This window comes from Electrona antarctica (assembly GCF_951216825.1).
Source record: "Electrona antarctica genome assembly, chromosome: 21".
NCBI classification, from domain to species: Eukaryota; Metazoa; Chordata; class Actinopteri; order Myctophiformes; family Myctophidae; genus Electrona; species Electrona antarctica.
In genome coordinates, this window is record NC_136802.1 from 15,444,575 (window position 1) to 15,471,543 (window position 26,969).

General features: G+C 42.4%; 1 protein-coding gene across 3 annotated transcripts in view; it reads right to left on the reverse strand.

Annotated features, from left to right (window-relative positions):
• Window positions 1-26,969, reverse strand: part of LOC306914457 (neural cell adhesion molecule 2-like) — a 454,732-nt gene that overhangs the window by 79,503 nt on the left and 348,260 nt on the right. For 2 of the 3 annotated variants that reach the window (XM_079491483.1, XM_079491484.1), the window contains exons 3-4: window positions 5,064-5,270; window positions 858-1,004 (exon numbers count right to left, since the gene is read on the reverse strand). In XM_079491483.1, coding sequence (XP_079347609.1) covers window positions 858-1,004; window positions 5,064-5,270 — 354 coding nt within the window. Of the gene's footprint in view, window positions 1-857; window positions 1,005-5,063; window positions 5,271-16,246; window positions 16,484-26,969 lie in introns of those variants that run through there. The other variant, XM_079491485.1, reaches the window with a different exon arrangement.

Here is a 26,969-nt window from a genome sequence, read left to right on the forward strand (position 1 = left end):
TCTCAATCATAACATTACGTTACATAACATTGGGTGTCTCTAAAGATTTCTGTTACCTGCTTCCTGTTACCCGTTTCCTGGTCATTTGACCTGAGTAACTAATACATGACAGCAGCGTGTGTGCCAGCCAATCAGGACAAGGTTCTCAGTATGACTCATGTATGACTTAGGTGGTCTTTACACGAGAACGGTGTTCATAAAAAAAGGCAAAATAAAGTATCGTTTGCTGGTGTCCCTTTAGACGAGAACGGTGTTTTCAGGTGAAAACACCTTCCAGGGTGGAAATCTTTGAGAACGCCGTTTCCTCCCGTCTCCATGGAAACGGGCAAAACATTGAATCCGCAAAACATATGCCATAATGGCTCACGTACGCATGTTAATTACATTGCACAAGCCTCCCTCCTCGCCTACAAAGCGCCGCTCATCAGCGATGGTGAATGTAAAACCATGATGTAAATAAAAAGCCTTGTGATAGCGGCAGCAGCGTTTATGTAGCCTAATATAAATATATAACCACCCCGTGGCGCGCCGCGCGCTCTGCCTGCATGCTCTGGGCTGCCTGTCAGCCTGTCTGCCACTCCATGCGTTAGTAAGCAGGCAGCGAGCGACGGCCACAACCGGTCGTGGTGGTCTGGAAGCGTCATTCAAAACCCCGATAGAGGGGGGGGGGACACGCAACGGGCCGTCATCTGGAGACCGTCACTGTCTGAAAGAGGCCTAGGTCTTCTACATTTCATGAGCTTTCACTAGTCAGGTTTCACCTGACAAAAAAAACTTACGGAGTACGGTAAGTAAGAACTAAAGTAAAAACTCTGAGTACTTTTTCCACCACTGCAGGTATTATAAGCTGCTCTTACCGTGGAGGTCCCCTGCGGTGATCTCTCTGTCCTGGTAGTACCACACCACCAGGGGCACCGGTGAGCTGATGACATCACACACCACCTCCGCTGTCTCGCCGTGGCGGAACTCCTGCGGCGACTGCACCTCCCGGAAGGTCAGCCTCTCTGTGAGCAAGCACACACACACACACATACACAAGGTTTTGTTTTGTTTGTGTTAATTGTGTCAATACGTTGTTTATTATATTCGAATCACTTCAGGTAAAACCCTGTTAAAGATCACCTTGCTGCTTGAATTCCAATCACCTGCATTTGTTGTTTGTTTTGCCAATAAATCTGTTTTATTAGATATTGGTTGATGTTTTTTATGCACATTTGAAAACGTCTCTCGCTTTGTTGGGAATGTTATGGTTGTGTTTCATGGCGTTGCTGTCGGGAAGAAACCTCTTTTGTGAACCATCTCTTTTCTGTATGAGAACTATAAGTGATTTAGAAAGCATTCGTAGGATCAACATCAGGTTTTAATCGTTTAACCACTTTAACCCTGTTTTATACTTCGGCTATACAAAAGTATGTATGAATAGGGTGCACGATTATGAAATTATGACCGATATCCGATCTCTGATTATTTGCACCGATTCCGATATTATACAGAGGACCACAATGGAAATAATCCTAGGCCCTATTGGGGCTTGGCCCAAAGTCTGTTAATAAAGTATTCAATCAATCAATAAATAGCATATGCTCTTTTCCAAGTGTCTGTTTTCACAACGGAATGACTACTGAATGAACAAATTAAACAAGATTTGTTTTAAAATATATTTAGATTTGTATTATCGTGAGAACGATGGCTTCAACTTTTGCATTGCAACCTTTCCATTTCTATTAGCTTGGATTCACCATCGATGATGTCACTGGTGGACGGGTTTCTGAACTGCCCACAGCCTTCCTATGAGACACAGACTGAGTAGGACATTTTTTTGGTATTTTATCATGAACATTAGTTAGGACCAATTATAGGAAGAGAAGTTGAAAAGTGGTGAAGTGGTCCTGTAATCATGCATCCAAAATTGAAAATCACTTACGCTATAGGCCTAGCTCTATGTAAAGCCTTCTTGAGCACTTTGCTTCTATAGATTATAGAGAAACATGCAAGCGCCAGCAACACTCTGATGCCCACGTGACACTCGCTGCTGTCGCGCAGAAACCTCCTGTCTCCATTTCGTCGACTTTTAATACTTTTCCGTAAATTGCCGCCCTATGAGCTTGTATAGCTCTTCTACTTTCACAATACTTAATAATAACTAATATAAAAAAAGGAATGGTTTTGGACATAGCAGGTTTCCACCTGTAAGCAACAAAACGGGGTGCTTGCGCAGCTTTCACAGCCTCTCTCTTTTTTACAGTGTGTGACAGGTGGTGTGTGTGTGTGTGTGTGTGTGTGTGTGTGTGTGTGTGTGTGTGTGTGTGTGTGTGTGTGTGTGTGCATGTGTCACTAGGCGAGGACAACTGCCAGATGTGGTGACGAGCCAATCCCCCACCCCTCAGAGCCATACAGCTGACACACAGTGTTCACTGTCTCAGTTTTCTGCTGGCTTGCGTTTCGTTATGAAGGACCGGCGCACGCACGCACGCACGCACGCACGCACGCACGCACGCACGCACGCAAGCACGCACACGCACACAGAGAGAGTGAAAAATATAGATACATAAACAGCTAGGGGGGCGCCGGCAGGCAGGGCTCACACACACACACGCTCCATTGATTGTCCACTACAGCAGCATGTGGTTTTGTTTGTTTGTTTGTTTGTTTGTGTTCTTTCTTGGGCCAGGTGCATGCTCTCAGCTATTATTGTCAGATGTTACATCTAACAATAGCTGAGAGCCAACAACACCGTGCACTAACCCGGTCTCATCCAAACACCATGAAATAACACGGATTGGCAATTCCGTACAATATATCTATATTAGAAAACCCCAAAATCCATTCACATTACACTGAAATCCTCCCCATCCAGGACGTGCAGAGAGTGATTTGGACAAAAAAAAAGCTATTATCGCTTATCGGGGCGCAACCCAGCACTCTTTAGCTAGTGGTGATTTCTAGAACTAATTTCAGTAATTTGTTTAACGCAAAATACTGTGTTCATGTTCAGGAGACTTCGGAAAAAAGCAATTCTCCTGAATGCTGCCTTCTGGCATGGCATGGAAAGGAGAGGACGGGCATTTGCATTTCTTCCATCATGTAGTAAATGCTGCATTCGTGGTCTGGAGAGGGCAGTTGTTTTACAGACGGGTAAATGGGCAGGGGCTGAAGCCTCCTTTAATGTCTATGTGTGCCTGCTCCCCACAGACTGCGATGGAGGGGCGCCGTCTCGAGAGCCACGAGAGACACTACAGAGCGAGCTAAAGCGATCAAGTTGCCGCGGTAAACGTTGCGAAGTTCGATTGAGCCAACTCAGCCCCGTCCGAGTTGTAACCCAATAGCACAGAATCGTAAATAATGTCAAACCCGATCTCGCCCCAAACACGGTAAAATAGCACGGATTGGCAATTCCGTACATATATAGGCCTACACCAGTGGTTCCCAAAGTGTGGTCTGGGGACCCCCAGGGGTCCTTGAGGGAGTTCCAGGTGGTCCCCAGCTAAATGATAGTTTGGAACCAAGTGGACGGACTGTAACTCCGAGAGTGTACAAATGGAACCAAACAGACCCTAACGGATCCGTTTGGTTCCATTTGTACACTCTCAGAGTTAAACTAGAAAAAGTGCCCTTCTGGGCACAGGTCTCCACCAGGAGGATAGGACTGTGTGAGATGTTTGGCAAAATGTTTAGGAGTAATATAAACATGTTTGCCTTTGATGGCAATTGGATGATTTGAGGCATTTTGTTCCAAAAATGTGTTTTGCAAAAATCAACCTGTTGGTGGCGCTATAACAGGCCAATGTGAAAAGGGTGGGATATATTCCTCAGCCTAGTAAGAAAATGTGTGAAAGATTTCACGTAAATTGCATGCTGCGTTCCTGATTTGAGGCTTTTGTTCAAAACGGGGCAATCTTGCAAACTGTAAAAGCCAATTATAGGCAATTAGGATGGAATATGAAATATCGGACAGATCTGACTTGAGCACATGACCATAGAGATACTGTGTAACGATTTGTGAGATTTTTGGACAGAATCTGGAGGAGTAATATCAAAAGATGTGTTTTACAAAAGTCGGCCTCCTGGTGGCGCTATAAAAGGCAGATGCGGAAAATGCAGGTCAAAGGTTTGTCCTTGGCCTCTAGGGAGTGTGCATGCAACGTTTCACGCAGATCGGTGCAGTTTTAGGAAATAAATGTGAAAAGCTGCCTCATGGTGGCGCTATAACAGGCCGTTCTGGAAAATGCGGGGCAGAGGTTCATCGTTGGCATCCAGGGAGTGTGTGTGCAAAGTTTGGCATCGACCGGGTTAACGGTGCCGGAGATTAGCTGTTCACAGACGGACGGAAGGACGGAAGGACGGAAGGACGGACGGACACACACACGGACGGAGTGCAAAACATACTCTCTCCCCATGCCTTCGGCCTGGTGGAGACAATTAACATTGATTTTACAATATAAATTGGTGGTCCCTCACAGATAGTGATGTCATTAAATGGGGGTCCGGGTAGAGAATCACTGCTAGAGCCATAAAAATATTCTCGTCCAGCTGGCATTATCTCTTCAAATGCTTGGGGTCCTCGGGCTAATGGGTGTCAATTTGGGGGTCTTTGGCATGAAAATGTTTGGGAACCACTGGGCCTACATAGTGAAAGCCACGCCTCTGTCACAGTCAAAACAGTAGTAATGTAATATTTACACATTTTGGGGTTTTACAGTCATGTATGTACGGAATTTTCAATCCGTGTTTTCTCAGCGTGTTTGGCTGTGTGCACGTCGCACACAGGGAAGTGCACACATGTTTTTCATGTTTACCGATTTTACACTGCTGTCTGTCGGGCAGAAACCTCTTTAGTTCTACTGGATCTCTTCTCCACTAGTCCCTACAACACTTTATATTTGTTGACAGAATTGTCAATATAGTTATAGTTTTAGGCATCAAAGGATCATTTTTATTTAGTTTTTAATATTTCGTTTTCGTCAGTGAAAAAAGGTAGTCGACAAACATGTTTCGTCCTAGTTTTCGTCTAAATCAACAGTGTGTGTGTGTGTGCGTGCGTGCATATTTGGTGTATAACTCACGATAGATCTCCAGCACCACGGTGGCCTCCTGGCTCTGCCCCCCGGCGTCGGTTGCCTGGCAACGGTAGATGCCGGCGTCCTCCACCACGGCGTTGTAGATGATGAGGCGCGAGCGCGACGGCTCCGTGTGCAGCGCCACGCGCCGCGATGCCGCCATAATCTCACCCTGCGGGTTGAACCACTCCAGATGCACCGGGTCACCGATGGCTATGGGGGGGAGAGACAGAGAGAGAGAGAGAGAGAGAGAGAGAGAGAGAGAGAATGGTTAAAGTGGTTAAAAGATAAGGTGACACAGATGCGTTCCAGGTCGTAATTGGTTATGTTTTATACAATAATCATACTTGTACTTAGTTGGCACCCACCCTGACAAGCACATTTTGTTTTTTGCTGCGTTTTTCACTTCCACAAACAAATATTGTGAAAATGCCGAACTACAAGTTTAGTAGAATGGGTATTTAAACAAAAGAATTGCCCTTTTCTTAGAGGTACGTATTAAAGAAGGTCTTAAAAGTCCTTACATTGTCATTTTAGAAATGTGCATATCCCAAACTGAATGTATGTTGGTTTGTTTACTGTCTACTAGCTAACGCTGTGTTCACACAAGCAGTGATTAACACTCAACACTTGCAGCTGTGTGACGAGCTGCAAAAGCTACAGGAAAAGGTGAAATTGTGTTTTTGTTTCAACCTTTCCACTCGCTTTCTCTCTCCCTACAATTTATTCCTGCTTGTACTGTAATTGGGGAAAGAAAAATAAATCTTGCTGACATTCAGTTCTATTCATTTTAACGCAAACCCAAAAACGTTTTTCTCGCTCCCACACATGGACGTCGCCGACGCTGAGTGTGTTAACGATGACTCAAACAGATTACAGAACACCTTATAATTTTCCTTTCGGCTACAACGAATCATCTGCCTCCATCTAATCCTGTCATCTGCCTCCTCTTCTCTCACACCAACTAACTTCATCTCCTCTTTCACTACATCCATAAATCTTCTATTTGGTCTTCCTCTAGGCCTCCTGCCTGGCATTTCCAACCTCAACATCCTTCTACCGATATACTCACTATCCTTTCTCTGTACAACCCTCGTCTGTACAACATTTTAGTCTCTGCTACCTCAAGCTTTGCTTCCTGTCTTTTTTTCTGTTCGACTGTCTCTAAACCATACAACATAGCTGGTCTCACCACTGTCTGTCAATGGGTCTGGTCCACAAGATTCGATACACAACCAAGATACCCATGTACCTGTCTAAATACTTCCTTAAAGTGCACACCAGAGGGAGTTCAACAAACCATGTGCAACCCAGATTCGGCACAAACAAGGGACTAAATTATTTTCGCTCCTACCTATGCCACCAAAATGTGGAACGCCCAACCGTCATTAAGACATGCGAAAGAGACTTAGCAACAAGTCTTAGTGCTTTGTCTGGATTTATCCTACTAGCAGTTTTTGTATTGACCTGTACTTTCCTTGAACTGTACCCATTCTGCAAACTGTTAATAACATAATCAATCAATCGAGAGAGAGAGAGAGAGAGATAAGAGTGCAGATTTTGGGGGAGAGAGAGACGTGCACTGCGTGAGCAGTGAGAGTGGGTGAGTGGGAGACTGGAAGAGCTCCCGTTTTTAAAAGGAGATTTAAGACGTTTTTTACTCATGTCATCTTGTCAACGTCGCAACACACTAATATTTTAGAAATAGGTCAACAATACAAATGACGTTATATATATAAACTTTATTACAGGCTCATGGCCCACAGGGTAAAAACAATACATCACATATAAAAAGAGAATAGATAAAAAAAACGAAAATAAAAAAGATACAATACAGTACATTTACCCAGCCCCAGGTTACTAATCTAAGAGAGGCACTCATGCCAGTGTCCTCTAATCGTAGATGTATACCTGACAGAACTACGGCCAGGGTCTGTCATTTGTCCAATTAATCCATTCAACGAGAGATCCAGACAGTCTGCACATGAATTTGTAGGTCAGGTTCCTCAACAGAGCCATGAAAGTGGTGAGACCCAGTGTACGAAAGAGCTCGCTTGCTCTAGTGCTCTTGAGTTTCTTTAACAGAATCCTAAAACATTCATTATAGGCTACTTGCAGCTTGGGTAAGCTCTCCCTCTTATACTTCACCCACAGTGGGGCAGTATAGAGAGGGGTGCAGTAAGTACATCAGTAGTACAGTGGTGAAATTTCCGAACCAACATGTTTGCTTGTACATAGAGCATTCTCCTCTGTCTAGACATATCCTCGTCATCCTCTAGGGTGTCTGTTATAGTGTGTCCAAGATATTTTGTACTTTTAGACACACACATGGTTTGACCAGACAGGTAAAAAAACAGGGTACTTGAGTTCAAGGTCATCCTTAGTTCTACATATCAGGACCATGCTCTTCTTAGCATTATAATTAATATCAAAGTCAACACCATAATTTTAACAAATATTGAGCAGCTGTTGGAACCCACTGCTACTAGGGGAAAGTATGGTAAGGTCATCTGCATACATAACATGATTTATTGGGGTATCTCCAATCATACAACCTTTTCTGCACCCCCCAGCTGCATTGACAGACCGTCCATATACAGTATAAATTGAAGAGGGCTGGGGATAAAATCCCCCCCTGCCTGACACCATTACCCACCCGAAAGGGGGTGGATAATATTTTACCTGCATTTTTTGGTAACATACCAGTAAACTAGAATGCATATTAAACAGCTTGGCATACCCCTAAGCTTGAGGCGCTTATTAAAAAGCTTGTAATGATGTAGACGATCAAAAGCTCTGGATGCATCAATGAATCCAACAAGCATAGTAGAGCCCTGCCTTCTATAGATCTCCACTGCTTCTTTCAAAGCGTAAATACATAAGTCTGTGCTGTGCTTGGGCTTAAAGCCAAACTGATTGTCATTGGTGGTTATATATACACTTAATATGTCAAGGAGTAGTTTTTCTAAGACTTTAGTCAGTATACTAGCAAGAGCTATGGGTCTGTAGTTTTGTGGAATAATTTACTTTTAATGCGTGGCCCCCTGTGCCCCCCACAAAATGACCGAAACTACTTAATATTTTACCAAAACCAGAGCAGAACTCCCAACACGGGACTCGGGCAATCAATTAATACAATTGCAACCATTATATTAATGGCATAAAGTAATGGTAAAGTAAAGTAATTTAATACAGTGAAGAAATGAAAACGTTTCGAAAACGTTTCGGGCCGCAGCCCTGAGGAAGGGCTGCGGCCCAAAACGTTACCTACCAGTAAAGATATTTTGGGAGCATCAAATGGTGTGCGGATTTTTTCATTACTTCATTGTGACTTTATTTTGATCCAGCACCCAGCCTATAGGTTTAGATGTGCGTGTCCTTTTTGACTGTTTATTCAGCCTCCTCTACTACTAAGTATTTAATACAGCTCAAGTTCAAAAAATCTGAACTATCCCTTTAACTTTACCATGAATTCCTTCATTTTTCCCCCAACCAATGCAGTCGGTTCACGTTCATTAAAAAATCTGACCTGTCTGAAGTGAGTGGTGCATACAGACAGACAGACAGACAGACAGACAGAGGGACGGACGGATGGAGGGACGGACGGACATCGCTCCACTCAAAAAAGTGTTCAATGGGGAGCATGACTATGTTCCCGCAAGCCTGAAGAGTCATTAATAATAATTATAAAAATATCAGAACTTTTATTTTACCATGTTTACAGTGTCACAGTCACTATCTCCACTCCAGATATACAAGGTCTGCACCCTCCTTGGATATTTTTAAAAGCAGACTAAAAACACAGCTGTTCTACCCAGGCCTTTTAAATGAACCTCCTTGCCTTGGGGAAATGGTTGGACAGTTAAATGTGCTCCTTTCCTCCGCCACTGACTGTCCTCCTGTTTGTATATACTTGATGCCTTGCACTTTGGTCGGCCGTTGGCTGTTTTTAATGTAGTTTATAAATAAAATTGTCTTGACTTGAAATATTCTCCCCAGTGCCTTGACCTTTTGGAGCCATACTTACACCCCACACAGAGCACCGAGTTTCTGCCAACAAGTTGGTCTCTACTTGGAAGAAAAAAAAACCATAGGCCTTTGCTACTGCCGCTCCTAGGCTTTGGAACCTTTATTCATATTATTATTTATTCATATTATTCATATTATTATTTATTCCCTTTATTATTATTTGGAACCTTATTGCCCTTCCATGTGCTCCAGTGCTCATTCTACCGAGACTTCTCTGGCCTAAACATTTAATTAATCCATTGCAACTACAGTACAGCAGGCTATCTTCATCAGTGGTGGAAAAAGTACTGAATTGTTTTACTTAAGTAAAAGTATCGATACTGCAGTATAGAAATACTCTGTTACAAGTAAAAGTTCAGTACTCAAAATGTACTTGAAGTACCAAAAGTAAAAGTATACTCATTATTTAAAATGTATGAAACTATTTTGCATCGCGACACATTGTGAGCTTGTAGATCGGCTATTTTCAAACGGCCGACATATACATACTGTAGGGCTGAAGTGGCTGTATGTTTTGCAAAAAATAATCCAAATCGACATACTAACTAGTAACTAAAGTTTTCAAATAAGTGTAGGAGTAAAAGTACAAATATTTGGATCCAAAATGTAGTGGAGTAGGAAATAGTCAAGTAAAGTACAAATACCTCAAAATTGTACAGTATACCTGAGAGAAAATGTACTTCCTTACATTACGCCACTGGCATCTACAGTACAGCAGGCTATAGCCTTTCCACTAATAAATGAGACACACGTTTGAGCTGTAAAACATACAGTATGCTCACATTGGCCCTTCCTTGGCTTTTAGCCTACAATGAATGGCTGCCTGTGAACTAGCAGGCAGTCTCTAGCAGTGCACAGTAATTTGTTTAGTGGTAGTGGGCAGTGGTAATGATTTGGGCCTGGGTGGGTGGATGGATGGATGGATGGATGGGTGGATGGATGGATGGATGGATGGATGGATGGATGGATGGATGGATGGATGGATGGATGGATGGATAGATAGGAGGAGGCTCTATCGACAACAAAAGTCGCAGCATGATGTGTTGTGAGCTAGCCGAGTGGATCGCTATTCGTCTCACAGTGAAGCATATCGTCTCTGTCGGGCAGAAACCTCTACCGTATTATTGTCCAAATACAGGTACTTTTCAGCATAAAAAAAAAGAAACAGCCAAAGTAGCAGATCTACAAGCTTGAGGATCAAGCAAGGAGATAAGAGGTTTCTGTCCGACGGCAACAAGATATACAGTATGGAAAGTAAGTACTGTACTGTATTTTTTTGTTTGTTTTTGTAGGCCTACTGTACAATGTACAATTTTGTACAATTTTGAGGTACTTTCACTTTACTGGAGTATTTCTAAATGTCAGCACTTTTTCTTCTACTCCAAGGCGCAGTTGGAGGAAACACAGCGACTCACTGGCCTTGGAACGTCTCGGGATCCCCCAGGAGGAAGTCACTAATGTTGCTCTGGAGAGGGAAGTCTGGAGCTCTCTGGTGGAGCTGTTGCCCCCGCGACCCGACTAAGGATAAGCGGTTGAAGATGGATGGATGGAAATTGTACTTTTACTCCACTACATTTGAATACTTTAGTTAAGTTACTTTGTAGATTTAGATTATTATTACAAAACATACATTAACCACTTCAGCCCTACTGTATATAGATTTTGGCCATTTGAATATAGCTGATCTACAAGCGTAGTGCTTTCTGGTCTAGAGGGGCGGGTAGCGCATGGAGCAAGCGCTGCCTGGAGAATATTGCTTCACCAATCTGAGAATATTTTACATTGGGTAAAATAAAATATACCCGTGTTTACGGTTTAGTGATGGTGTCACAAAAAACATGTTTAGTGTTGGGTTGAAACTTGAAATGGGATGCATAATGAGTACTGTACTTTTGGTACTTTAAGTACATTTTGATAACGATACTTTTGTACTTTTACTCAAGTACATTTGAGTACTTTTTCCACCACTGGGCTTAAGTAATGGTCTGCGTTTCTATAGGGGCAGCGGCAGTGGCTCAGGAGGTATAGAGCGGTCATCCGCGGATCCGTGGGAAGAGTGGATGAAGAGAATATGAAGAAATGCTGAGCGGATTTAAGAGGCTGTGAGATGGACAGAAAAGCCCTATTCAGGCTGGACTAGTTTCCTACTGGGGGATGCGGTAATGCAATTATTACCAGATCATCTCGCGGTTCATTTTATTGTCATCCGAATTGGCCATGTGGGCATTTTGTACGGACTGCACTTTATCTCTTCTTCTTTCACCTGATTTTTTTTAAGCCCAACTACAGCAGTGCTGTGCTTAAAGTATGTCTTTGTGGGGGGGAAAAGAGATTTCCGGCATGCATCTTTTCTCTCTTTCATCAAACGTGCAGGCACTCGAGGAAGCTTTTGCTATGGCATGCTTTGATCCTGCGCATAATTGAGCCAACCTCAGCATCAGTTGGAGTTATAATATCAAGGGGCTGTCAAGTACTTACTGTATATCACAGCATTCTGCTGAAATAGAGGGCCAAGGCCAGAGCCAATTGGAACTCCCAGAATCTGAATGAGAATCCTCTTTATTGTCAAATCACATGTTTACAGGTGGAAAGAAGTGGCTGAATTTTATATTAATTTCCCCCTGTGCAAGCTCCATCATTTTTGTAGTACGCTATGCTATGAGAGGGAATAGACTAGGTAGAGTGAGAGTTCCCACTAAGGCCCATTTTTTCACCGAAAGAACTTTGGTTCTAGAACTGGTTCTGTTCTACAATCTTGGAACCGGCAGACATTTTTTGGTTCCAGTTCCGAACCAACTTTTAGGGTTCTGATTGAACCAATTCATTTTTAGTGGAATTTAACCCATTCAGGACGGGAACCTGTTTGGAGCATTATGTTATACTTTAGCTATTGAAAAATAGCAGATCTACAAGCTCATAGCGCTGCTATTTTAGAAAAATCCTTAAAATGTGGCGCAAATCTTTGAATATATATTCTTTTTAAGACGTTTTTTTTAACTCAAATCTTTGTTTCTGGGAGGGTCCCTGGAACAACATATTTTCAAATTGGGGTTGGCGGCCAATTATATATAATTGTTGGGATTATTGACATGAAATAATGAGCACTACTGATGTAGAAACATACCTGTATTTCTGAAAATTGTCAGGATTTAGAAGACATTTTTTAAAATTTCGACATCAGGCCTAAATGGACTCTGAACTGGTTAATTTATTCATTCATGCATTCATATTTGAAAACTTTAGTTACTAGTTGCTTTATAGATTTGAATTATTATTACAAAACATACATTAACCACTTCAGCCCCATTTAAAATCTGAAAATAGTCGATCTACCTGTACAATCTCACGACGTGTCGCAGATTCAGCTATTTTTGAAAATGTTGGGCAAATTCATAGCTATAAAAAAGAATTAAGCCAATCAAAGAGACCATTAACTGAAAACACTGAAATGTTAGGTGGAACCGATGGGACATTTATAGCCTACCGTACGACAATGATAACAATATCGGCACTGGGTGATTTTGCAGCAGCTATTATGTTCCTGCTGCTAGAACATATTACTGCAGAGACTGTTTAAATAGCCTGCTAGTCACACAGACAACACAGATGATGATCTGAGCTCCTCCATGATAGTACATAGTCTACACACAGTACCAATATCAAATAGGCTGCACTCACTCATCCTACTGTCAATGTGTGGGGTGCATGTACATTTCTTTCTTCTGTTTCTATGCTGTAAAAAGTCAAATCAAGGCACACAGATCCAAGTCCAACTGGAGCTCAAGATCAAATATCGTCGCATGAAATATAGTCTGTCATTGAAAGTTAACCAGCAACTGCAAGCTGTGTGTGTGTGGAGTGCAGTGTTTATGCCAGAGAGAGAGAGAGAGAGAGAGAGAGAGAGAGATGTTCTCAAACCTTTTAATGTCAAAGACCCACAAATTGATATTTATGTGTGCACGCGTGCGTGCGTGCGGAATATGCGACAAAGGACATATTCCACTGGATGTGCGTAAAACTGACAGTTAATATTAATCTACAAGTCAGGGAATTTAGACATGAGCGTAAATCAAACACACTCTATATACACCGTAACAATTGAGTTATTGATGAAAATGGATGAGTCACATCCTCTGTTAGGTTGTTGACAGTGTTGGGGTGATGTTGTACAGTGGGCTGAGGGCATGTTTTATTCTAATTGAAAGTAGATGGAGAGGAGCATGGTGGGAGTTCAGTGTCTGAGGTTGCCAAATCCAATAGAACATTTTTTGGGAAAAACAAACATTTTGGATTAATTTAGAAACTTTTTTGTAACTCCTATTTATGGGTCCGTGACTCGACAATGGTGCACGCGGCCGCGCGCACGCACACATGCACACACGCACACGCACACACACACACGCGCGCGCAGGCAAGCGCAGTATGAATCTCGCTGCCACACAAGCGAGTGTTAGCTTGGACCCTGATTTAGAGCATCTTCCATAATGCCATGCTTATACAGTACATCTGGCTATAGGAGTGAGAGAGATTGAGAGAACAGAGAGGGAGGAAGAGTTTGAAAGACAGGAAGAGGTTGGGAAGAAAGGGAGAGGAGAGAGAAGAAGCTATACGAAATGTGCACACATCTGTCTACGTGTGAGAGAGAGAGAGAGAGAGAGAGAGAGAGAGAGAGAGAGAGAGGGAGAGAGAGGGGGGGGGAGCTGGACTGGAAGCATCTGTACTCTCTTGGTGTCTCTGAGCTGTAAACCCAGCGGTTCAGACAGAGTGCCAGTGGGGAAGGCCTGCCTGCTATTCTGGGAGCCATCAATCTGCCAGAGTGGTGGAGGCTTCCCCCTGGAGGGGACAGAAGGGCAGGTATAGGGACACCAGGGACCAAACAGTGGCACCTCTGGGACCTGAAGCTCACAACATGCAGCATAAAATCACCTATTGTTTCTAATTGAGGGAGTGGCTTGTTTTTAGATCTGCTATTGTTGACAAGATACAAAGTATCAAAATATGATAAGTGCAGGTTAAGATTATTGTGACGCTATTATTTACTTGTAACAGTAGAGTATTTCTACATGCTGGTATTGATAGTTTGATAGCCCCCTCACCACTGGCGGGGGCATACATTATGCACAATAACAACATCTATAAATATTAAATAATAATAATACAAGTATACCCGCAGTCATATATACTCCATGGAAACACTATAGTGGATCCAAACAGAGCCCAGCCTATGGGTCTGTAATCAGCAGCATCCATGGCAGCCTTTCAGAGGTAAACAACCTTCAGCCTGCCTGTCCTCCAAATGAAGCCCAGCTGGGCCTGGCACTACAGCGTGACCCCACCAAGTTAACTGGTGGAGTGAGGACTGTGTGACCTAGAGGCCACCCAGCAGTAGGGATTCCACACACTGGCTACAGTGGCTAGTCACACGGCACAATTAAGTACTGTAGAATGTTGCTTCGCAGTGGTTTGTATGAGTTATTGTCATTGTTGCTCTCTCTCTCTCCCTCTCTCTCTCTCTCTCTGTGGGTGTCTGTCTGTGTCTGTCTGTGTCTGTGTCTGCGTCTGCGTGCGTGCGTGCGTGCGTGCGTGCATTGATTCTGCTGGACTGCATTTTGGGAGAAAAAAAAAGAACAAAACAAAAAAACAACAATGCTGCATGATATCTGGTGTTATTGTTGGTTACTGGCTAGCCCGTCTCCGGACCCCCCGGGTTGAGCTCCTTTGGACCGCTACCACGAAGGGTCCGGTCTCACCGGCGTCAAGCGACATGGGATGCAATCTGACTTTCCCTGTTTTACCTCTGTGCTGCGGTGTCGGTGTCACGCTGACATATTCCAAAATAAGCATATGAACGCTATAGGAGACAACGAACCTTCTGACCCCCCCCGCGAACGGCTCAGAAGCCGTTAAGTATTTTTAATGTTTGTACGACCATTTTGGCAGCTCTGAAATTCTCTCTTGTTGACATCCCATTGTACCGCCTCCAGCATATCGGTTGGCTAGCTGCGCCTCCCTACGCGCCTCGTAGGCGCAGCTAGCCAACCGAGATGTCAACAAGGAGGGACCGAAGAGAGAATTTCAGAGCTGCCAAAACAGTCGTACAAACATTAAAAATACTTAACGGCTTCTGAGCCGTTCGCGGGGGGGGTCAGAAGGTTCGTTGTCTCCTATAGCGTTCATATGCTTATTTTGGAATATGTCAGCGTGACACCGACACCGCAGCACAGAGGTAAAACAGGGAAAGTCAGATTGCATCCCATGTCGCTTGACGCCGGTGAGACCGGACCCTTCGTGGTAGCGGTCCAAAGGAGCTCAACCCGGGGGGTCCGGAGACGGGCTAGTTACTGGCCAGATACAGTAGTCTCACATAGCCAGACGATAAGAGATCTCCTCCTACTGATATGTCTGGGGAAAATCCGAATTCAATGGATTATGGATGGCTTTAAAGGAATATTTCACTTAAAAAAATGCTTTTTTTGATTTTATTTGGTTTATTTAGAAAAGCAATCATAATACAGCATTAATCATCAATCATCAATCGATTCAAGGATTACACAGTAAAGTACAAAGACTTATTTCCACTGAGGTCCTCTCACACTGAACGGAACAATACTTTAAAATACATCACAAATACATAACAGTACATAAACATTACATACACATTTTGGGTGTGATTTTGGCAGTGATTTTGGGTGGGGGGGGCTATAAGACCTCTATTATACTATATGCTACTAGTTCAACCTGCAGCAATAGCGTCATATTCCAGATATCAAAGTACAGCAATGACATACTACAGGCCTACAGTATGTACAGATAGCTGCTCTTACTGTCATTAATAATGACAGTACGCATGCAGACACACACACACACACACACACACACCCCGAGACGAATCAAACACACACGCGCGCGCAACTGGCGCAAACGGCACCGACCAAAATGGAATATAATAAAGATGCAAGCAACGCCAACTTGCAAGGCACACACACATGCACGCGCGCGCGCACGCGGCACCAAAACAACACTAACACACGCACACAAACACAGCACCTCTCTCTCTCTCTCTCTTCACAACTCAATGAGAGCTCGAGCCACTTTCAATGTGATTAAACCAGCGATTATGTTTCTTAACTTTGTGAGATGAATGAAGCAGACCACAATACCTTGCTGTGGGTCCGGTGTGCGGTCAGCTGTCTGCCCCAAGCAAGAATTTCAAACTCTGACAAAACGTATTTTGTCACCTTTCCTTTTGTTATATCCAAAATGGACGATATGCTCCCTGTCTCTTAACTTCATTTTCCTCTCCACGGACACGGGACAAAACGGAGTATAAAGTAAATAATAAACTTATTTCATTTAAAATACTTCCACCCGCCAGTCTTTCACATCATAAACAACCACACACGAGCAGGTGCTGTGATTGGTCAAAACTTAAGCCAATGACCTCACGGTCTGAGGCGGGCATTAGGGCTGAGCACAGCCCTCTATTGGCTCTGGGGCTGAGAGATTTTAGCCAAACAGGCGTGTCTTGGCAGCTGTCAATCATTCAACGCAATGAAAGCCAATGGAAGCCTTTTGAGCTGTACAAAATCAGCCCATTTTGACCTATTTTGTGTTTTTCTTGTAACTATTTGATGCTGTTGCTGCTTTAGATTATACCAGAATATAAAAGTATCTATTCTAAAACATTTTAATTATAATTTCTCATCTTTACTCCATAAGATAGGGAGGGCTGAGCCCCACTTGCCCATTGATACGAGCCACCCTTGGCTTTTGATACGAGCCATCCCTCTAAGCTGACCCTTTATAGGGGAAACCTTTTCCATTTCCATTGTTTAAATTGTTTAAATGTCCTCTAATTGGATGTCAGTTTAACACTGGTTTCCAGGCTGTTCCACTGTGTGGCTCTACATGAATGAGCCTTTGCCCACTTTACTTTTAAAAGTAGGGAGCACCACATCTGCAATACTAGCTCTGGTGAAATGGTTGTGTACCTCGTTTACCTGCCTGAAACATGTTCTTAAAACTGTTGGGACCTCTCCGTATTTAATTGTATGGACCATGTTTAGTCTAGCCATTGTAACCTTGGATTCTACTGGGAGCCAGTTCAGCTCTCTGAACTGGTTCCTTCCTATATGGGTTCTGGGTTCCATCCTTAGTATAACCCTGATTTAAAATACTTAATCAAGCCCTCGAACCACGATGTAGTGGATGTACATGTGAAATCAAAGTGGCACAGGATAAGGGAGTTGGCCACCATTCATTTTGTCTCCCTATCCATGTATCTTGCTGTTCGAGCTAGAAACGTAGTCAGTCCGGAGACCTTGTTTAGCACCTTGCTGGCCATACATCGGCCGTCTAAGTTACCCTCAAATACAACAAAGGTATTTCACTGATGATTTTGCTGCTATGTATTCCGAATTTATTTTGATCTTGAAGTCTGTGCTTCTTCCTAATTTGATTTTCGAGCCAAACAGAATTGATTCTGTCTTCCCTGAGTGTAAAGATAACTTATTATCTATAAGCCAGGAACTAACATTGGCTACTTCCTCACTCAGGGAGCTTTCTAAAGTGGTTTGATCCTTGTAGGACATTAGCAGAGCAGAATCATCAGCGTACAGTAACAAATCACAGTTACAAGCATCTGTCATATCATTCACATTCACGTACACTGAAAATAGGGCTGGACCTAGAATGCTTCCTTGTGGAACTCCACATTCCATGATGTTTGGGTCAGATAAAACGCCATTCACCTCTACCCTTTGTTCACGCCCCATCAGATATGATTTGAACCATTTACATGTTGCCCTGTCTGCCCCCATAGGCCTCAAGCTTGCTCAGTAACCAGTGGTTCGCTGTGTCGAACGCTGTCCAGCAGCACCATTCCACAAAGTTTTCCATTGTCAACTTCTTTCCTAATTTGTTCTGTTAAATATAATAAACATGCGTCGGTTTAGGTATTAATTTATATATTTAGGTATTAATTTAGTTGCTCGTTAATTATCTTCTCGAAGATCTTTGATACAGAGCTCAAAATTGACACCGGTCGGTAGTTACCAGGGTCATTTTTGTCCTTTTCATTGTCTAATCAAGTTTATGTGAACACCACAGACAGTTTTTAAGCTGCTTGATTCAGTATTTAGATATTTGATATTCATTTTTATATTTCATATTCATTTTTACCTACCCCTTCCTATACAAACCCATTGTAAGTTCAACCTCGATTTTATGACTCATACATATACATACACATACGTATAATGGATTACTGGGAGCCAATGCAAGGACAACAAGATGGGTGTGATGTGACAGGATATCTCCTGCATGGACCTGGTCAGCAATTTGGCAGCAGCATTCTGGGAAGTACAGTAGTTAAGGATTTATCTATCACTAATTTGCATTATAAAATGGTAAAACAAGTCTTAGAGCAGGGCTGTGGACAGTTCAGAAACCTGCCTACCAGTGACATCATCATGAGGCTGACTTTTGTTTTTCAAACAAGATGTTTTATTAACATGAGAACAATGGCTTCCATAATTTCCAGGGAAAGCCTGCAGTTTCTATTAGCTTGGATTCACCATCGATGATGTCACTGGTAGACGAATTCAGACCGAGTTGTGAGTCATATAAGATATGTTGAAAATGGGTAAGGTCGTCCTTTAGGATGTGTGTGCGTGTGCGTGTGTGTGTGTGTGTGTTTTTCACTGTTGAAAATGATGAATATTGTAAATTGTACCAATTAAAATGATTAACATGAATAATTCATGAATACATTGGATCCATTGGACCAATGTAGGGTGATTTCATCCCATTTTCTGAAAAGTACCAGTTTTGGACTGGTACCAGCCGACAGTGACATCCAGTGATCGCCAGTGATCATCACGCCAGTGACAGTGATCGCCGTGATATCTCCATATATATTTCTTTATATTTTTGTAAATCAACGCCCTACTTGATCATACTACAGTATCACACAAAAGCATCTAAAGTAGCAGATCTACAAGCTCAAAATGCACCGAGATTCGAGCTTGTAGCTCTGCTACTTGATGATTTTGAATTTGAATCCTGAAAAGTACCAGATTTGGACATACGAGGTTTCCACCCGACAGAGAAGACAATGCTGAAATACCTTTAAGCAATGTCAATGCTCTAGTGAAAAAAGAAAAACAGAAAAAAAAGATTTATTACTGTCTTGACTGGCCCCCTCGGTGCTAAAATTAGTGGTAAAGCAAGTGGCACCTTCTCCCTCGGTGGCGCCCCCCGCTGACAGCTTTGCTACAGCAATTGTTTTAGGTCTGCAGGGAAATATGAGAGGAGAGGAGAGGAGACTGCTGGACCTGCAGGGAAGAGATGTCTCGGAGGCACTGAGCGTGCGTGCGTGCACGTGCGTGTGTGTGTGTGTGCCCTAGAATGAATGTGCGGACAAATGTGCACCAAACATGCACGTTTATGTGCATAAAATAACCTACAGGTGTAGGTTGGGGGCGCGAGTCAATGGTAGCATTATTTTGGGGTTGCGGGCTGAAAGGATTGGGAACCCATGCTCTAGGGTAGGTACCCTCACAAAAAAACATGCTGGCCGGGGCACCTGATGGAGGGGAAAGGAACTGGTTGGAATAACGTGTTCCTTCCTACATCAACCCGGGGAAACTCCCCCCTCTCAGGTGAAAAGAAGCAGCTTGGACTCCTCATGCATTGAAGGGGGCATGAGTTCAGTCCGTTGCTCTTCCCAGGTTGGCAGAGGAACAGGATTACATTAGATAATTGACACTGGGTGAAAAATGGGTCACAAAATTGGTGGGATAAACATATAAAATAAATCCTAATTTGGACATGACGTGTGGTCGACTGGTTTTAAAAAGCCATTTCTCAAAGGGGCCCCGCAGCCTGAGGCTATGGCTAAAATGGGGGTCATTGGCATATCGTGGAACAGTTCGGGAGAACCTCCGCTCAAGGCTTTCAGTGTTTAATTAATGGGCTCTCGCTCTGTCTTCATCTCCTGTCGTCTCTCCCCTAGCTGCTTCTCTCGCTCGTCAAACTCTTGGCTCGTATGGTTTGTAGAAACGTGTACGTCACCAAGGTGGGGGTGGCGCTTGATAAGCTAGCGGCGCCATGTTTCTGGGATTCCTGTGCAGCGTACAGTATTTACGAGACTATAGGCAGGACTAGACTATAATAATAATAATAATAATGCATTTCATTTATAAAGCACTTCTCACGAATCTCAGTGTACATCGTTACATTGACTAGAGTGACGGTGAATGACGGTCTGTGTTTGTAACTATAACATTAGCCTAGCTAACGTTAGCCTACTGGTTCTTTGCTGACTACATATAGTGAAAGGAGAACGGGTCTCCGACTCTCAACATACCGTACATTGCCCTACAGGGACAAGCTGGTCTAATGGTCCACAACCCTCTGCATAATCGCGGACATTGATGTCTCTCCATATGAAGAAGATGATTTTGACATGCTACCACCAATTCTACACAAAAGTACAGCTGATGTAGTGCTTCTTTGAAGGAACAAGCTATTATACATGTAATTGCTTTCATAGCGTAAATTGCAGGAATCTCTCATGGCCCACATTTATTTTACATCTGGGTGGGTGACTGATTCACAGTGCAAAACAGAAAACGTCATTACTTTTTTTCTAGTTGTACCACTAGCCAGAGAGCTGCACTGTTTGGGACTGAGAATAGAGTAATGTATGATTGCTTATGATGATAACACATGATGGCATGATGATGCTACATATGATTGAATGACAACAATTTCAAGATTCAAGAACACTTATCACAAAGATTGGGTGATTTTTAAGATTGGTGATGTTCACATTAAATTCTGTTCTCAGAATGATGTTGATTGCAAGCTAACTTATAGGCTAGATCCGCTATTTTGGGAGATGAAACATTAACAAAGTAAATATAACATTGCTGTGCCTAAGTCATGGTGAAATAAATATATATTTTATTTATTTATACAGTAGATATTGCTCATTCTGACACCTGCTCAACAGTTGTACCTGATTGATTTTTTTATTAGCAGTTAATGAGTACAGTTTAGGGAAAGTAAAGGTCAATACAAAAACTGCTAAGAGGATAAAACCAGAAAAAGTACTAAGACTTGTTTACATAAGTGTCCTCCATTTTCAATTCATCAGAATATTTACATAATGGCCCTCCATTTTCAATTCATCAGCAGTTGAGACGAATAACAGTCATAATTTATTCTGACCCCTCCCCGAAAAGGCCTATCTGTCCTGAAGCCTTATCCATCATTTATACATTATGGATAATTACTATGGACTTAGACTGTCATTCGTCTCAACTGCTTTAAAGAGTATACAAATATACACTAATATGCAATAAAAAATATACATGGTTAGAAAAAAGGGGGGACCCGTGAACACTGTGTTTAGAACTGATTCAGAAATGGATTGATCATGTCCTATGACAACTCATCGTTTGCATATGAATGACAATGTTTCAAGATTCAAGATGTTCTTGAATCTTGTTTTAGGACAATGAAAATGTGCCACCCATCTCCATGCAATGTAAGTGATTTTCTCAGTACAGCAGCTTGCAGTCTGTTCCATGGTTTGCCTGGGGTAAAAAAACGACACCATTGCTAATTAGTTATGTAACTTAGTAATGCTACTTATTAATAAAGTATTCAATCAACCAAAAAATAGGGCTCTTAGTTTGTGTGGAACAACACAGCAGCTGGGCTATCCTAGTCGGCATTGGCATTACATTATAGCTGCTACAACAAACATTACTCTAAGTTATGAGATGAGATATACTTTATTAATCCCTGAAAGGAAATTGAGAAGTTACAGCATAGTAGTTTCATGTTTTTGGTAATAATTTACCTTTGTGAAAATGCCATGTAGGTGAACTAACACGGCTGTACTTGGATAGGTAGGTTGTTGAATGTTATTTATTTGCGACGCGTCGTACAGCTGAGCTGGTGAGATCCAAGCCATCTCTTTGTTAATGTCAATGTGAAGCTCTGTGATGTTGCACCATGCATGCTGGAACGCTGGAAAATCGAGCTCCTTTCTCTATAGCACATTTCCTCAACACACATGTCCTCAACACTTATAAACTGAGCAGGTCTGCACCATTGTAAGTAATAAAGAAAGAACGTTTTATAGCACACTGAGGAGTCACTGTTTACAAGCTCTAAGCCCTGTACGAGCCAGGCCGTCTTGTCTACTACCAATCCCAAAAACATGGCCACCGCTGCCACGTGACACATTATGTTGACGCCCCCTCAAGGATATTTTGGTACTCCCTATATGCTGTCAACATGTCACCAGATGACACTATTAACTGACAGGCTTTATTTAGAGGCCTGCTGGACATGCTGCTGGCAGGTGAAGGCTGTTTACCTCCGGGCGTTCTGTTGGGGCTGCCGTTTCCTCATTATTTCAATACTCATTAAATCAACACACAGTGTGTTACGGAGAGAGGGGGGGGGGGGGGGGGGTCCATTAATTCTGAAGGAATTCACAAACATCATCACCAGTGTTAGTGTGGTACGAGGCGTCAAAAAACAGCTCCCGTAGGATTTTTGTGCCAAAATTGAATGGGGTTAAAATTTTCCGAACCCCCACCCCGTTTCTGGGGGGGGGGGGTCATCTATTTGGGACCTCTCAGAACAGTATGCCAGCCAGTTAATTTTCATAATATTAGAATTGTTTTGTAATATAGCGATTTGCTATATTACGGCGATACACAATGGTTGCACCGTGGCTCAGCTTGCCTTGCAGGGACAAAATCTACAAAGTAAATAGTAACTAAAGTTTTAAAATAAATGTAGTGGAGTATATAGGCCTACAATAATTTGTACTATACAATTTATACATTTGAAAACATGTGAAATTCTGCATAACGAGTACTTTCTACTTTTGGTAGCAAGTACATTTTGATAACAATGTTGTACTTTTACTCAAGTAACATTATATTCCCTGTCTATTACTTGTAACAGAGTATTTCTACATTGTAGTATTGATACTTTTACTTAAGTAAAAAAATAAACCACTGCCCATATACCCATAAACAGCATTGTCGGTGCAGCTTTCAGAGAGTATGAATACACCTATGACCGACATTACTGCTAACGAGGGAATGTAAAAAACACAACAGTTTGTCCCGTAATTATTTCCCTGCCCTCTGCCGACAATTGCAGGCTGTTTGCATCAGTGTGAAACCCACATGCAGCTGTTACGGAGGCGGTACCGTGCAGTACCTCTGCTTGTCTACATTCATTAAGGAGACATACCTGGCCTTTCAAATCGTCGCTATCGGGTGGAAACCTTGTACTGTATGTATGTCCAAAACCGCTCATCATTATTTTTAAAACGTTTTAAAAGAAGGAGTGAAAATAGCCAATCTGCAAGCTCACCGCGACGCACTGTGAGATTGTGGATTGGCTATTTTCACGAATTTTGCACGGCACTCTTTTGTGATGAAGTAAAGCCATAATTTACGGAGAAAAAAAGGTTTCCGGCTGACAGCAACGGAATGCTACAGTAACAAAATATTTAGAAGTAAAACATCGTAATAGTACTTGTCACATTCATGTAACATATCTTCTATAACAGTTTTCCAAAGCAATTTACTCTCCATGTAATAGTTTTTTTGTGGCCTGGTCTGTTTTACTCTGAAGAGAAAAAAGAAATGTTTAAAACATTAATTCATCCATACAACTAAATAAATCTTGAGCTGTACTCTTACAGTATGTTGTGATTGAAGTTAACCTTTTTTCAATTAAACAAAAGTTACAGATACAATTTTTCACTGGTATACATTATGTATACGTTTGTATGTATACATTTTCTCATGCCAATAGCTCCATGAATTGAATTGAACATATTTTCACAATCACATCAATGATTCTCGAAACACTATTTTTTTGTTGCGATTTTCAGCCCCTGACACAATGAAATGAATTAGCGATACTTCCATGGCTTTGTTTAGCTGAATTCTGCTAATCAAAGTTCTGTCAGATCACAGACATTGTAAACAATGTAGCTAAGAACTGTACAAGTTAGAAAATATTATGACTAACAAGGGTGACATTTTGGCCAACAGGATAATAAAGTCTTGAGTTAAAGGACCTATAACATAAAATTCAACTTTTTCAATTTATTTTGTATTTTTGGGGCTCCCATATGTGTTTTCTATCCCCACAAAAAACATTTTTTAACAATCAGGCTTTCATACCATATGGGTGCTTTAATAGAAATTGCTCTCAGGAACAGCTCAACTGATTTTGTCCTGATCGTGATGTCATCAATGTCACCCTACTTTGTATAATTCCTCCGCTTCTTCAGTCTTCAGTAACAAATTTGCATTTCCACTTTGTTTACAATGTCTGCCATTGTTGATTTTCCAAGCTGGCATGGAATGGAAACAAGCCTGGTTTTATCTAACATCAGTATTATAATGACTCAAATATTAAATAATCTGCATATCAGCACCCCCACCACCTCAGTACATTGTGGCATTGCAGCTAAAACTGCTTTCAAAGTCCAGCAAGAAATGACAAGGACTGGTTTTATCAGAGTGGTGATTGAGGCTCAAACCATTAGAAATACGTTTGAGGGACATAGACAATATGATATTAAATATTAAAAACAGTTTTAAAATGCGTGTTATTTCTGCTTTAAGAACTTTCTAAGTGTCCTCACCTCACAGTGACATAATTCAATATTATTATAACCCAGTGACTGTCTGGAAGTGGCTGGATTAATACTTTTAATCTTTTAATAATACAGTGGCATGGCATGCTGGGCCTAGCAGGGCTGTGAGGGGCTTTGACAGTGTAATTTTCTGTTACAATCATGTTGAACGGGGTTATGTTTGCTGTAGCAGTGGTGTGCTAAAGCAGTATACGTAGTTCTCACACTTTCTCCTGCAAAGGATGCATCATGTTCTCTTCAAATGGTCCTGCACTGCCGACGCCTTCAGCCGTTTTATTTAGAAAATCCCCAAATTCTCCCCGGTGTACCAGAAGTAGTATTCGGCTTGATATTTTAAAAATCCCACCCGTGTGAAGCGAGTGGTGCAACTCCATGTGGGGGTTCCCCGGGGGGGGGGGGGGGGGGGGGGGGAGTTCCAGACCCACAGGAACGCACCCAGGGTGCCGGCCCGGTGCCGGCCCGGTTCCGGCGAGCCGCCCCGCCTCCGAAACGGTTGAGAAATGACAGAGTTACCGTGTGGCAGTCCCTCTACTGTACCCTTTACTGTACTGTACTGTCACTGTACTGGCACACCCGAAAGCATCATATATACAGTTAATATGTGCGTGTGTGTGTGTGTGTTAGGTTGTGCACAGGTGGTGAAAAACAACCATGCTGTATTCGTGCTCATTCGTACACCACTCAAAAATGTTTAAATGCCGTTTGAGAACCACTACTGCTCTAAACCATATACTGTGGGTCTTCAACAGGGGGTCCGAGAAAGTCACTATTCACTAGTACAGTGTGATGAGAACTTTTACACTCCCAGAAGATAGCTGTGAGATTGTAGATCTGCTATTTTTGAACAGCCAACGTATACAAGTGGTTAAAATGATTGTGATTTGTGATGCTATATTAATAATCAGAGTTACAGATATGTAAGGGTCCATTTGGTTCCTAACTATCAATTATTTATCTGACTTCATCTTCAATCCTGTCTCAGCTAAGCTTCAGGCAGGGTCCTTGGCCTGAAAAAAGGCCCCTGATCTGGACAGCCCAGCAGCAGGTTTCCAAGCGGGACTGAGACGGGTTTAAATGTTTCATTGGTTTGAAAGTATGCCCGAGCTGCACTGATAAGAAGACAGGATTGTGCCTGTGATTGTCACAGCAAGGACTCTGTAGAGGGACAAAGGCCATTGTTAGAGCCTCAAGGCTGTGCTCATGAAAGGCCTAACAAGTGCGTGTTCTTGGAATGTCACGAGTTGGATTGCTTCATCATATATTTATTCTCACTTGGATGTCTTTTCTCTTTTCAAATCCCTTCGCCCTTTATTCTCTGTGCCGTGCTTTCCTCTGTAAACCTTCCAGTGGTGGAAAGTAACCAGTGCAAAAAGTACTTTTACTTAAGTAATGTACTAAGTACTTTTTTTTTTTTTTTTTTACTTTACTTTCAATTTCCAGTACTTTTACTTCTACTTCTACATCTCAGAGGCAAATAAAATATATAATTATTTTTTTCCGGCATTGACTGTAGTTTTTGTGTGTGCGCGTGAATTCGAAAACAAATTCATTCAATTCATTAGTTCAAGAAGTAGTGAAAATAGCTGATCTACAAGCTCGCACCGTGGCGTGAAGCGTCGTGCTCTTGTAGATCTGCTATTTTCACTAGTTTGGGTCCCGGGCAAACATCTCTTTTGCGTCTCGACCTGTAAAGTTTGGGAACCACTGGTACTCCACTACTTGCAGCACGCTTTACTCCACTACAATTATTTGAGAGGTTCAGTTACTACTGTAGCTTGCAGATATTACAATAATGTTGTCCTAATTGTGAGACTAACTCTAAACATTGTTTCCTAACCATAAAACAACCATTTCTGTTGTTGAGATTGAGAACCATGGAAATTGTCCACCTCAAAGTCAAATGTCCATTTTCAAATTCTACCGTGTACTTGTGAGGACATTTGACTACTCACTACTATAGTAGCGCGCACGCACGCACGCACGCACGCGCACGCACACGCACACGCACACACACACACACACACACACACACACACACACACACACACACAGACACACACACACACACACACACACACACACACACACACACACACACACAGGGGGGTGGGTTGGCTGTTTGGAGAGGAGCCATACAGCCTACATGGCATAAGTGAGTCCTGCAGGGCCCTAGC